Below are 15140 nucleotides of genomic sequence, written 5' to 3'. Positions count from 1 at the left end.
ATTACGAATCATCAAACGAATCAAACAATATACTCTATGTGTAACAATCAGTATGTAGTGTATGTATAACTTGTGTGAAGAAATGATAATCTTTTTTTTTTTAAAGGCAGTCTGACAAGAATGAAATATAATGGTGTAAAATCAGAGACAAATATCTTTTAAAAAATAGTAAATGGTTTGGACAGATATAATGGTGTTAAGTGAAAGAAAAACTGTGTAAAAGAAAAAGAGACTCATCATGGTACGGTAGGGGCTCTCCAGAGGGAAAGTCCCAGCTCCAAGGCCAAAGTAACCCCGGTGCTTGGAGACTTTCCAGGGGGAAGGTCGTAACAGGTGTGGCCCTTAAGGATAGATAAAGCGGAGCAACACCACTGTTAGTCAGAGGTCTTCTGGTGCAGCTCCGGCTCGCTACTGAATGCTCTCAGGTTTTGTTGTCGACAATAAAACTCTGCGGCTTTTAAGTTGACTTCTACTGCTTTTTTAATTGACTGAATTTTTGGACTTTTGGACCACGAGTGGAACTTAGTTTTTCACCACAACACCCAGACAAGCGGGACTTCTTCTTCTTCGTGCTTGGCGGTTGACATGACAATGAATGTGTTGTGTAGTGTATATGAAAAAAGAAGCTAACAGGCAAGCTAACTCAGAGGAACAAACTTTACTCTTTCTTATTCAGGTACCAGTCACAGTCACTCTCTTCTTCATGGGGTACATCGAGTGACACTGCCACCCACTGGCATAATATATATTGCAGGCACACGTATATACCACAAAATGTTTACGGCATTACGTCACCAACTCAAATTTCTTCTGATTTTAATTTGTAGTAATGAGTAACGAAGATGGTTGGGAGAAATGTATTGGAGTAAAAGTACACATTTTACTTAGGAAATATAGTGGAGTAAAAGTGAAAGTTGTCAGAAATAAAAATAACAAAGTAAAGGACAGATATGTGAAATTTCTACTTAAGTAGAAATGTAAAGAAGTATTTGTACTTCTTTACATTACAACACTGGGTAAGGTCAGCTCAGGTGCTGTTGGATGGGCGCTGCTGACTACTTCCAACACTGTGGTTTTCTCAACCCCAGAGCGTGGCGGATTCTCTTCCAGAGTGAAGTCTTCTTTGGTTTCTCAGGGAGAACACTGGAGAGAGACTTCTCCTCAGTGACATCATCCTTACTCTCTCCATTGAGCTCCCGACTGGAAACATCAGCTTCATGACAGTGGCAGACCACATTGTAAGAAGCTTTGAGCTTCATCAGCTCTTCTTGGAGAACCTTCTTCTCCTGGAGCTCAGTGTTGAACTTCTCCTGGTTGGTAGTCTGATTTTGACAGACCTCATGATAAGAATCTCTGAGCTTCATCAGCTCTTCTTGGAGAACGTTCTTTTCCTGCTTCTCCTCCTGGAGCTCAGTGTCGAACTTCTCCTGGTTGGTAGTCTGATTCAGACAGACCTCATGATAAGAAGCTCTGAGCTTCATCAACTCTTCTTGAAGAGCATTATTCTCATCCTGAAGCAGATCGCTGGTTTGAGTCTCCTTGTCCATGGAGTCAATCTTTTGGCTGTGAGCTTGCCTTTCCTCCATCTCTGTCACCACAAGCTCAACCCTGCTGAAATCCCTTTTCAAAAGGGCCACCTTCTCCCTCAGAGCCACATTGTCCTCTTCCAGAGCCTTCACCTTGTTGCTTTGTACAGCCAGTTTGCCATTGTGGGCTTTAGAGTGAGCTGTCATTTTCTCCTTCTCCCTCATCAGAAGCTCATCGTTCTGTTTGAGCTTCTCTTCCAGAGCCTTCACCTTGTTGCTCTGTACAGCCAGTTCAGCCAGTTTACCATTGTGGGCTTTAGAGTGAGCTGTCATTTTCTCCTTCTCCCTCATCAGAAGCTCATCGTTCTGTTTGAGCTTCTCTTCCAGAGCCTTCACCTTGTTGCTCTGTACAGCCAGTTCAGCCAGTTTACCATTGTGGGCTTTAGAGTGAGCTGTCATTTTCTCCTTCTCCCTCATCAGAAGCTCATCTTTCTGTTTGAGCTTCTCTTCCAGAGCCTTCACCTTGTTGCTCTGTACAGCCAGTTCAGCCAGTTTGCCATTGTGGGCTTTAGAGTGAGCTGTCATTTTCTCCTTCTCCCTCATCAGAAGCTCATCGTTCTGTTTGAGCTTCTCTTCCAGAGCCTTCACCTTGTTGCTCTGTACAGCTAGTTCAGCCAGGACACCAATGTGGGCTTTAGAGCGAGCTGTCATTTTCTCCTGCTCCCTTATCAGAAGCTCATCATTCAGTTTGAGCTTCTCTTTCAAAGCCTTAATCTCAGACTGCATTGTTCCACATGTCTGAAAAATGGAAACATGGAATTCATTATTAAAAGACCTGAACCTGAACATACATTTCTAAAAAAAAATAATTCTTACCAGGATGTCCATTTTGGTAAAGGGGGATTTGTAGTTATGAGAGCAGTGTCTTCTTGATGGATTTTTACTGAACAAATCAGCGGTTGTCTCCGTAGGCAGGATTGTTGTCTTCACTAATGAGGACTGTGGTCTTCTCAGTTGACGGTCTGTTATTTTCACAAGCTAATAACTTGAAGCAAGGGAACTTGTTATTTATGTTTGGTAGTTCAGAGGACCAAAGAAATATCCTTTAATGTCTAGAGTTTTTGGTTCTTTGATTGGATTTGATAAGGATATGCAGGCCAGCAATCCCTTTGATGGTTGGCCCCTCATCAATCATCAAAGAAGATTTTTAAGAAGCAACTGTTTCCATGGCAATTTTTATAACTCCACAACATGGCGGCCCCTGGGGGTTTATCAGGTTGACTTCTATATGATGCACATCACTGCGGAGCATACACAAATCCTGAGCTAGGCGGCTACTATACACATGTTGCACTGATAGCTACAGTGATCCCTGTCTGAGACTGAGGTTAGTCTCTTGACCAAATGAAGAAAATCAATCAAGGATTTCAGATCCATTAGATAATGTGTGATATGCTTGAGGGAATAAATGAAATATGCTATGAAGTGTTAAATTAAGTATGTAGATATGTACATAAGCATCAACAAAATATAAGTCTATGTGTCAGTAAGTACATAGTGTGAAATCTTAACAGCACAAGCATTATAAAATAAATGTAGTAGGATGAAAATAAAATAATGAAAATGGAAAACACTGTAGAGCAGCTGTAGTCAACTACTTTACCATCACCGGAAAGTGGGTACATTTTTGCAAACTAATTTTTGCATTGTGTGTCACTGAGAGCATGGGGAATTGTGCATTTCTGCAGCATGTTTGGATTCGTGTTTGTAAAAAATGTGTGTGTGTGTGTTTGTGTGTCAGGAAAGTGTGGACCTTGATGCTGGCTGGTTTCTAAAACTGATGCGAAATAATTGAGAGGATGTATATTTACATGTTGATCTATGTGATTTTAGTGTGTGAGAGCTATTGATGCACAACACAGGCACTGACATTCTGTGATTAAGCATTGTATTGTTGTGTGTTGTTCATGTGTTCAATGTGATTTGACACTGCAAATAAAGGTTTCATATTTTAATTTCATTCATAGATTCATGGCTATTGAGCAGTGCTTTGTGAGTGTTGGTCGAATACTGTCACTGGCATAAAATATTAATGAAAATGCATATTATTAATATTTGTATGTGTGTATATTAAATCAATACAATTGTCAATGCATCTGCAGATGTGTTTGACTGTTTCCATTTAACTTAATTTACTATGTTCCACTTAATACTGGGCTAAAAGGATTTTTTAATGTAATATTTATGTCTTTGTTATGCACATTAGTCATCCAATCATTACTGATTTGATGATATAGAGCTCAATCTGAATGCAGACAATTATTTCTTCAATGCAAAATATATTTTAAAAATCTTGCCTCCATTTGTTTACATATGATAATGAACAAAAATAATAACCAACAGATTTGACACATCTCACACAATTCATTGACCCTCAACATGCCTTCATCAACCGTGAGTGTGGCACATTATGTCATTCTTTGTCGTATATGGTCATCAATAATTTAATAATAATTTATCTCAGACTCCCTCTCCGGAATCGAACCCTGTAGGCACAAAAAGTACCATTGAAAGTTGGCAGACATTCGAATGAGACGTCGCCACCACGAGGGCCAGCGATCAGTTCGAGGTCATCTAGTGTCACCAAAGCAGCCGGGGCACAACGAGTCTGATAAATGCACCCGTTGGGGAAGCGGAGAGCGGGCGAGGAGTGGAGTTCGGTTGGGGGGGTGGAATTTTGCGGGAGTTATTTTATATGCTGCAAGACTCAGCTCAAGTTATTGTGACATGGCCTAATGCTGCTCTCTTGCACGCTGAGACATCGGTGATTGCAATTGACCATGCACGTGCCAGTTGGAATGGCAGTAAGCCAGTTTTCAGACTATATTGTTGAGGGAAGGCTTCTAAGTCAGGCAAATTTATATTGCCAAATTACAATTTGTAATAATGTGTTATCTTTGCTTTTGTAGTGTTGATGCAGCAAAAGAGGATGGGTCACTTGGAAGGCTCGTAAATGACAACCATATGAATCCCAATGCCAAGATGAAGTACTTGACAGTGATAGGGAAGCCCCAACTGTGTTTGTTTGCAAAACGTGACATAAGTCCAGGAGAGGAGATCACCTATAATTATGGTGAATCAGACTGGCCGTGGAAATGCAAGGTGGTCAAAATGATTCTTTGTATAACTGATAGTTCTCATAAAGGACATGCTCTTACCATACAAAAATTCACATACATAAACATATAGTCCATCTTTATACTGCATTAAATACAGTAATTCAAATTCATTTAGATTTAGTGAAATACATCTACACTGCCACATGCACACATGAAAGATATTGACTATATTAGAACATTTATTTTTACTTGATTTCATCAGTCTGATATCTGTCATTAATATCTCCAGACAACTAAAGAAACACCTATGGAGGGGCAACAGGATGAGGTATCATCCATATCGGAGCCCTCTACAGGTACTCAAAAGGCATCAACAAGTCGGCGGCAAAAAACCGGCATCTACGACTGCATCAACTGGTCTTGTCAAAAGCTTTAATCACTTAAGTTAGATTTTCATGCATTATAAACAGGTGAGGGAGGGGATCCTGGAGCTCCATGTCAGCTTTCCCCTCTCTGTCTGCAGTGGATGGGCCAGCAAGGATATATTCTGTATATATTTGACAGCACTTGCACATCAAACACATTGGCCACGAGAACTAAATCTACTTTCCCTACATGTATCTATCAACGGCCTCTGCCAGGACTGGTTGGGGTGAGTGGAGAAAAAAAATATATATAGGGGAACAAAAGGAAATAAAGGGGGGGTGGAGTCACAGTCTCTGGTCATGGGCTTGAATCCAGCCCGGGAATCACCACCTGGATGTTGGCATGGTCTTCCAAGGGCGCGTTGGTCCCTCCGGGCACTCCTACCTCCCTCATGGTCCAACATGTGCAGTAGTAGTAGTGAACATGGCTCCAAAGGTGAGAGGTCCTCAGGTGAGAGTGCTGGTGGTTGCATGACCCTCCACGTTAGCCCTGCGACAAACCGGTGACCTCACTAGGTCCATCCCTCATCAGGACCCGAGCCAGGATGGGTTCCGGAGAGCCGCACAGCATGGACCAAGGAGGGGAGGAGAAGACCAAAGGAATTAGAGACATGTAATAAGATACGATAAAATAAACAAGGCAGAGAGAGAAGAGGGAAGGTGCTGGTTTCTGGTGCCTGATGGGTGATCCCCCAGCCGTCTAGGCCTATAGCAGCATAACTATGGATGACTATGGCTCATGACGTATCCACGCTTGTAAAGTCATTTTGAAAGAATTACTGGTAGTGCTGGAAGTGTGTAAATCTCAGAATCACTTTCTAGTTAACTTTGAGCCTTTTACCACGATAACAATATACCTCTTCATGGCCCAACAACTCACACCTCGGGCAGGGTGGGGCTAAAAGCCCAGCTGGCCCCTAATGCAAACAACAGACCCAATACAAAAGTGATTTAGACTTGAAGGGAACAGTCTTGATTCTATGAGCTTCTAAAATATACCGTGTAAACAGAATGCTATGCTTGTGTTTCCTATTGATGAACAGTTCTGACTTGCAGTGCCTGCTCTCAATTTCAAGTCAATGTCATTGCCACAAATTTTTCAAAACATGAAAAGGCCCACTTTACTATCTTATTATTACAAAAGTGATATTTCAAGAAAAAAGTTTCAAATGGTTTTCATTGTCTGTTACACAAATAAACCAATTCCAGAAGTACATGCTGACATTACATCTGCTCAACTTTCGAAATACAAAAAATTGGCTAATAATAGTCTATTGCCGGGAATCGAACACAGGCCTTCTGCGCTAAACGTCCCTTACACGTTCCCATTCATTCTCTATGGTAGTGCTAAGGACATAATGCCCCTCCCGGCGACTAAACATTATGGCGCTGTTTCAGCTTCATCTCTGTCTCTCTTCCTCGACTTTTCCTTCAACTTCCGTGACTGAAGAACAACAAACTACAGCAGATGTTGCTCTACAACTACTTTACACATGTGAGGTGCTTTATTCAGCAAAGGTAAGAGACTGTTTGACTAAAGACCAGATAAATGACGGGCAAATGTATGTGTCACAGTGTCTCTTTGTTTTTTATATTAAATTAGATCCATCTCTGTGATTTTCTGTTACTGTATTTGTACATGATTTTTGATGATATATAGGATATATTTCTTGGCTTAGACTAATAAACTCTAAAAAAGAAAAAAAGATTATATCTATCCATGTGAATGTGTACAAATAAAGTCTATTGTTGTCTTGTTGTCTTAAGGCCTCAGCCCCCTCCACTGTCCCCAGCAAAGTGAAAGGACAGTCAAAAGTTTTATTTAACAATTTCTACACTGTGACCCATATGTGTTTTTCAGCATGTAAATAGAATACAAAGTAAATAGAGGAAGTAAACAGTAGTATACTGGTTGTAACTGAACCATTGATCTTTTCAGGAATCTACATGCTGAGATCTCCTCTGCCCCTCATATACGTGAACAACCACACAGTAAGATGTATCATACGGTTAATCTTGAGTATTATTGGGCCCCAAACCGCTCCTCCTTCAAGATGACCCTCATCCTGCTCATCATGAACAACCTGCTGCCCATCACCAGGGGGACGCCTCTCATCAGTGAGTGTCCGACCCCTGTGATGCTGGAAAGGGAACATTTCTTGGTAGAAAGTAGTTCCACTGAAAAGTGTGTCAATTATTTGGTCAACGGGACAGTGTGACTTTAAAAGAAATTATTAATTTGTTTAATTTATTGTGAACAACAGGTTCCTCGAGTTTTATTGTAAACATCATTTCCAACACAAGATCATAGCTAAGATACATGATGTTATTGAAAAGTTGACTGAACTGTCGTATGTTGTGTCCTGCAGACGTTTTCTTCTGCATCAGTCTCATCCTGATGGTGGCCAGTCTGTTGGAGACGGTGCACATCACTAACATCCAGTTCAGGGCCAGTCAGTACAGTGCCGTGCCTCACTGGCTCAGCGTCCTCGTCCTACAGTATCTCGCTGTTCTTGTGTTCATCCCTCCTATGAAGAGGAGCAACACAGTCACAGTCTTCTTTAACCCAGTACTAGAGGTATATTGATATTATCTATACAATTTATATATCTATATCTATATATTATTTATATAAATTATGCTGAACAAGTCATGAAAACCTTAATCAGACAGTTGGAAGAAGTGGTTCTGACCAAGCAACATTCAGTGGAAGTAGAGCAAAACTGTTGTCCTCTTTCAGATGATATTTCTTCTATTCGTCTTTTACAAAGTACCCTGAGCAAATAGATAATAATGTATGAGATGGAGAACATCTTTTCCTCCTCTACAATCCCTCTTTTCTAGATCCTGTGCAAACTTGATGAATGGAAGGGGAGGAACCCATTTAATGTGGATGCAGGTGTGGATTCAGTTTTTTAATTTTTTTTCACTTTCACAGGAAATTCTCAACATTTTATGTAAAAAATATGTTCCTCTCCATCAGGGAATCGACCCCTGTCTCCCGCGCAGCAGCCGTGGATTGTTTAGCTAAACGGCCCTAAACACATTCCCATTCGTTGTCTATGGTAGTGCTAAACTACTATAGACGTAATGCCCCTCCCGTAATGTCACTGAAAATTTTGGCGCTGTTTCAGCTTCATCTCCAGTTCTCAGGAGTCAGGGTCGAGGTGAAGTCTGAACAAATGAGTCTTGAGTCTTTTGCGGAAGATGGAATGCGATTCCGCTGTCCTGACATTGGTCGGGAGTTTGTTCCACCACTGATGTGCTAAAACAGAGAAGGGTCGCAACTTCGCTGAGCGGGCTTTGTTTGCTCTCAGTGATGGGGGTACCAGTCGGCCAGCTGATGTAGATGAGCAAAGTGCTCTCGCTGGGGCATGTGGTCTGACTAGTGTTTGGAGGTAGACAGGTGCAGTTGCATTGACGGCCTTGAAGGCCAGCACCATCATCTTGAATCGGATGCTGGCCCCAACAGGAAGCCAGTGGAGGTCACGGAGGAGGGGGGTCACATGGGACAATTTGGGAAGATTGTAAACGAGGCGCGCTGCAGCGTTCTGGATACGCTGCAACGGTTTAGCTGCAGAGGCTGGGAGTCCAGCCAAGAGGGAGTTCAATTCAATTCAATTTTATTTATATAGCGCCAATTCATGATTTACATTATCTCAAGGCACTTTACATTTAAAGGTCAAGAACTTAAAACAATATTAACATAGAGAAACCCAACAGTTCCCACAATGAGCAAGCACAGGTGACTGTGGAGAGGAAAAACTCCCTCATTAACAGGGAGAAACCTCTGGCAGAACCAGGCTCAATGTGGGCGGTCATCTGCCTCGACCGGTTGGGGTGAGGAAAGAAAAGTAAGGGGGAGGAAAGGAGAGATGGGTGGAAAGTGGGGGAGAGAAGAGAGAGATGAGGTGGAGAGAGAGAGACCGGGAACAATTTGGCACCATCAGTATCAAGGCTGAATATAACAATAACAATGTAGTGATCTACAACAGGATTAGATATATGAATGAATTACTGAGTTATTGTAATAAATGATGACAATGGTGATGGTAGTCGTTGTTGTCCTGCAGTCCCGGTGCCGGAGTTATCTGAAACGAGATAGAGAGAAGAGCCAGAGGGACTATGGGAGGACAAAGTGACACTTTGACATGATGACATGTTAAAACTAATAAATAAATAAATAAACAGGTGTGGGGGGGCAGAGAGACAGAGGGAAGTGAAGAAGTGCTCAGTGCATAATGGGAGTTCCCCCAGCAGTCTAAACCTATAGCAGCACAACTAAGGGATGGTTCAGGACTCACCTGATCCAGCCCTTACTATAGGCTTTGTCAAAGAGGAAGGTTTTTAGTTTTACTTTAAATGCTGGGACAGTGTCTGCCTCCCGAACCCAGAGTGGGAGCTGGTTCCACAGGAGAGGAGCCTGATAGCTAAACGTTCTACCTCCTGCTCTACTCTTACAGACTCTTGGAACCACTAGAGACCCTGTGTTTTGGGAACGAAGTGAGCTACTTGGATAATAAGGTGTTATCAGCTCTTTGATATATGAGGGGGCGTGATTGTTGAGGGCTTTAAAAGTGAGGAACAGGATCTTGAATTCTATTCTAAATTTTACCGGGAGCCAATGTAAGGAAGCTAAGACAGGAGTGATATGATCTCTCCTTCTAGTTCCTGTCAGCACTCGTGCTGCAGCATTTTGGACCAACTGGAGACTTTTAACAGTCTTCATGGAGCATCCTGCTAATAGAGAGTTGCAGTAATCTAATCTAGAGGTTACAAACGCGTGGACTAGTTTTTCAGCATCCTGCTTAGACAGGATGTTTCTAATTTTGGTAATATTGCGCAGATGGAAGAAAGCCGTCCTAGACACTAGTTTAATATGGGGGTCAAATGACATGTCTTGGTCGAACAACACTCCAAGGTTCCTCACAGTGGAGCTGGAAGCCAGACTGACCCCATCCAAAGTGACTATCTGGTCAAACAGTGTTTCTTTGAGATGTTTAGGGCCAATTACAACTGAGTTTAAAAGTAGAATATTTTGGGTCATCCAGGCCTTGATATCTTTGAGACATTCCTGAAGTTGAACTAGGCGATTAGATTCATCATGCTTCATGGAAATATACAATTGGGTGTCGTCTGCATAGCAGTGGAATTGTATGTGGTGCTGTCTGATAATGTTGCCTATCATTAGGCAACATTTGTAGAGGGCAGACCTGCAGGATCGGGCCACAGCAGTGATGTTGGGGGGCGCAGGACAGTCCATCGTCTAGGATTATGCCCAGGTTCCTTGCCGTCGACGAAGATGGTACCGTGACATCCTCGACAGTGACTTACAGGTCCATATGAGGGCAGTATTTCCCCGCGATGAAGAGCAGTTCAGTTGTCTAAGGTTGAGTTTGAGGTGATGCGTAGCTGTCCAAGCGGAGATGTCTGCCAGACATTCCGAGATGCACGTCACAACGTGGGTGCTGGAGGAGGATGTGGGAAGAGAGAGGAACAGTTGGGTGTCGTCAGCATAACAGTGGTAAGAGAATCCATGCGATGTGATTGCAGAGCCTAGCGATCGAATGTATAGTGAAAACAGAAGTGGTCCTAATACTGAGCTTTGAGGGACACCAGTTTCCAGAAGGCAGGGATTGGACAAGGAGCCATTCCATGTGACCTGAAAGGTGCGATTTGTCAGGTATGATGTGAACCAGGTCAGAGCAGAGTCAGCAATGCCAAGTTCAGCCAGAGTGGAGAGGAGGATTTGGTAGTTGACTGAGTCAAACGCAGAGGATAAGTCAAGGAGAATGAGGACTGACGAGTCGGACGAGGCTCTGGCGGCACCGAGAAACTCAGTCACTGTGAGGAGGGCCGTCTCAGTGGAGTGACCAGTCCTGTAGCCTGACTGATTAGGGTAAAGGAAGTCATTTTCTGAAAGATAGGAGGACAGTTGGTCTTAGACTGCATGTTCCAGTGTTATAGAGAGGAATGAAAGAAGAGATACAGGTCTGTAGTTTCAGATGTCAGCTGAGTCTAGGGTGGGTTTCTTTAGGAGTGGCTTTACCATGGCTGTCTTGAAAGGAGCTGGAATAATGCCTGAAGTGAGGGAGGAGTTGATCGGAGTGGTGAGGAATGGCAGGATGTCATGAGAGATGTCTTGGAGAAGGGAGGAGGGAATCGGGTCAAGGGAACAGGTGGTGGCACGGTTAGACGTCACTAGCGTGAGAACATCTTCAGAGGAGAGAGGGCTGAAGCAGGTAAGGCCATCAGAGGTGAGGTTTGGGGGAGGTGCTTTCTGGATGGGCATAGGAGTAAATGAGGAGCTGATGTCTTTTACTTTCTTGGTAAAGTAAGTTGGAAAGTCATCAGCAGTGAGGGAGGAAGGAGGGTGAGGAGAAGGAGGGGTGAGGAGAGAAGAGAATAAGCAGAATAGTTTCCTGGGGTTGGAGGCAGAGGAGTTGATCTTTGACAGGTAGAAGGCAGATTTAGCTGCTGATACTGTTGAGGTGAAGTCAGAGAGGATGTGGTGCTAATGGGCAAGGTCATCAGGATGATGTGATTTTCTCCATTTTCTCTCTGCTGCTCGTAGCACCGATCTATTGGTTCGCAGAGATTCAGACAGCCAGGGAAGGGGGGGGTGATCGTGCCGGTAGGTAGGTGAGAGGATATAGAGCATCTAAAGAGGACAAGAGGGAGGATAGCAGAGTGGAGGAGGCTTCCTCAGTGGACATTAGTGAAAATTGGTCTGTAGATGGTAGTGAGGAAAGAACAGTAGAGGAGAGAGCAGAGGGAGAGAGGGATTTCAGATTGCAGCGGGTGATGACTGTGTGAGGCCTGGGGGCGAGGGAGGTGGTGAATTTTAAGGGGAGAGAGAAAGTGACAGCGTGGTGGTCAGACACAGTGAGTGGGGTAACAGAGGGTGGCGAGGTAATTCAGGATCTTGTGAAGACAAGATCGAGTTGGTTCCCAGCCCGGTGGGTCGGTGGAGAAGGGAAGAGGGTGAGGTCAAATGTGGAGAAGAAGTCAATGAATTCAGAGGAGCGCAGTGATGTTGAAATCACCCAGGACAACGAGCGGTGTGCCATCGTCAGGGGAGCAGCTCAGGCAGTGTTTTCTGGAGTGATCCAGGTCTCGGTAAGGGCCAGGAAGTGAAGAGTCTGCAGGGAAGCATAGTAACATAATTGACAGATATGTATGTCACATTGTCTTAGGGAAAGTCTTTGCATTTTATATATAATAACATCGATATGTGTGCTTTTCTGTTCCTACTGCATATACAGTATAAAGTAGCGTGAGCTTAACTTAGCAACACCACAACAAAACTTTACTGTAAGGTTATAAAGTTAATGTTATTTCCGTGGGACATGAATTCAATTCAATTCAATTTTATTTATATAGCGCCAATTCATAATTTACATTATCTCAAGGCACTTTACATTTAAAGGTCAAGGCCTTAAAACAATATTAACGTAGAGAAACCCAACAGTTCCCACAATGAGCAAGCACAGGTGACTGTGGAGAGGAAACACTCCCTCATTAACAGGGAGAAACCTCTGGCAGAACCAGGCTCAATGTGGGCGGTCATCTGCCTCGACCGGTTGGGGTGAGGAAAGAAAAGGAAGGGGGAGGAAAGGAGAGATGGGTGGAAAGCGGGGGAGAGAATAGAGAGATGAGGTGGAGAGAGAGAGACCGGGAACAATTGGGCACCATCAGTATCAGGGCTGATTATAACAATAACAATGTAGTGATCTACAACAGGATTATATATATTAATGAATTACTGAGTTATTGTAATTAATGATAACAATGGTGATGGTAGTCGTTTTTGTCCTGCAGCCAGAGTTATCTGAAACGAGAGAGAGAGAAGAGCCAGAGGGACTATGGGAGGACAAAGTGACACTTTGACATGATGACATGTTAAAATAAATAAATAAATAAACTGGTGTGGGGGGGCAGAGAGACAGAGGGAAGTGATGAAGTGCTCAGTGCATGATGGGAGTTCCCCCAGCAGTCTGCTGTGGTGCTGTCTAATAATGTTGCCTAAGGGGAGCATATATAAGGTGAAGAGTATTGGTCCAAGGACAGAACCTTGTGGAACTCCATGATTAACTTGCATGTGCATGGAGGAATCATTGTTAACGTTAACAAATTGGAATCTATCTGATAAATATGATTTAAACCAGTGTAGTGCTGTTCCTTTAATTCCTATATGTTGTTCTAATCTCTGTAGCAGAATCTTATGATCTATTGTGTCAAATGCTGCACTAAGGTCCAACAAGACGAGGACAGAGACAAGTCCATCATCTGATGCCATAAGAAGGTCATTAGTGACTTTCAATAGTGCTGTTTCTGTGCTGTGATAGGTTCTAAATCCTGACTGAAATTTTTCCAATAAACCGTTACTATCTAAGTATCTAAGTAACCACACAGCTGGTTAGCAACGGCTTTTTCTAGGATTTTGGAAATGAAGGGCAGGTTGGATATGGGTCTAGAGTTAGCTAAAACCTCTGGATCAAGCGTAGGCTTTTTAAGCAGAGGTTTAATAACGGCTACCTTAAAAGCCTGTGGTACGTAGCAGGTTAGCAAAGACATATTAATCTGATTTAAAATGGAACGGTCAATTAGGGGGAGGACTTCTTTAAAAAGTCTAGTTGGAACAGCTGACAAGTAGTTGGTTTAGATGATGAAACTAACGAGGTCAGTTCAGGAAGATCAATAGAGTAAAATTTGTTTAGACATAAATCTGGTGCTATGGTTTCAGGACCAGACAATGTATCAGTGTTATTCACTGAGAGGAGGTGGTGGATTTTATCCCTGATGGTTGTAATTTTATTAGTGAAGAAGCTCATGAAGTCATTGCTTCTCAGATCTAGAGGAATAGATGGGTCAGTAGAGGTGTGACTTTCTGTCAGCCTGGCTACAGTGCTGAAGAGGAACCTGGGGTTGTTCCTATTTTCATCTATTAGTAATGAATATTAAGAGGTTCGGGCATTTCTAAGTGCTTTTTTGTAATTTATAAGGCTATTCTTCCAGGCTAGGTGGAAGTCTTGGCGAGTGGTGGAACGCCACTTCCTTTCTGGCTTCCGCGATGTCCGTTTTAGAACGTGCGTTTGGGAATTATACCATGGAGCTAATCTCCTCTGACTTACTTTCTTCTTTTTTAATGGGGCGACAGCTTCAAGTGCTGTTTTTAGTGAGGCTGCAGTACTATTTACAAAGTTATCAACTAGTGTGGGAGTAAGGTTTTGATAATCTTCTTGTATTGTACTGACACATGGCTGAGAGGGAAGGGAAGAGGGGAGCAGTTCTTTAAATTTGTGAACAGTTTTGTCGGATAGACATCGACTATAATAGAATTTCCATCCAGAATTGACGTAATTAACAATTCTGAATTCAAATGTAAGTAAAAAATGGTCAGACAGAAGAGGGTTCTGTTGGAATAGTTATATTTTCTATGTCAATGCCATATGTCAGGACAAGATCAAGAGTGTGATTCAGGCAGTGGGTCGGTTGATTCACATGTTGAGTGAAACCAATCGAGTCTATTATTGATTTAAATGCTGAACTAAGGCTGTCATTGGCAACATCTACATGAATATTGAAATCACCTGCTATAATGATCTGATCTGTTTTAAGAACTGTTTTAAGATAATTGCATTTATCACTGCAGAAATCTTTTGTGATTTACCTCTAAACCTCTGATTAAATTATTATTATTATTGGGATCAGATGTTTTTTCCCTTCCCATAACCCCTTTTGGTCCAAAGTTCCAAAACTTTCAATACCAATTGTTTTTGTTCTCCTTTGCCTAATAGAACATGGAGATCAGAATTTGATACCTTTCCAGTGAATCAATCTAAGCTACTGAGACAACACAGTGATTGAACACACAAGAAAGTGTTACTTACAGAGGTGAGGGAAGAGTTAAGAATCTTCCATTGATATGCATATATCAAATCCTCTAGTTACATCTACACCTTGTGATGTTAAAATTAGCATATTACTCAATGAACACATCAAATCTCTACCAATAAAATCTATCAGCCAGCGTGGTGACAACAAAAATTAATGTTTAAAATTTCCTT

The 15140-nt window shown here is 42.5% G+C and overlaps 1 protein-coding gene across 1 annotated transcript; it reads right to left on the bottom strand.

The window, feature by feature from the left end:
- Positions 1-639: 639 nt before the first annotated feature.
- LOC138411183 (golgin subfamily A member 6-like protein 25) lies at positions 640-2590 on the bottom strand. The gene is made up of 2 exons (XM_069530390.1): positions 2403-2590; positions 640-2324 (listed from the first exon to the last, which is right to left on the bottom strand). Exons 1-2 carry the CDS (start codon positions 2412-2414, stop codon positions 1056-1058), a joined length of 1281 nt encoding a protein of 426 aa, XP_069386491.1. The 5' UTR covers positions 2415-2590; the 3' UTR covers positions 640-1055.
- Between the last annotated feature and the right edge of the window lie 12550 nt (positions 2591-15140).

Source organism: Paralichthys olivaceus, chromosome 8 (genome assembly GCF_024713975.1).
Source record: "Paralichthys olivaceus isolate ysfri-2021 chromosome 8, ASM2471397v2, whole genome shotgun sequence".
In the NCBI taxonomy this organism is placed as follows: Eukaryota; Metazoa; Chordata; class Actinopteri; order Pleuronectiformes; family Paralichthyidae; genus Paralichthys; species Paralichthys olivaceus.
This window is presented reverse-complemented; position numbering and strand designations above follow the sequence as displayed.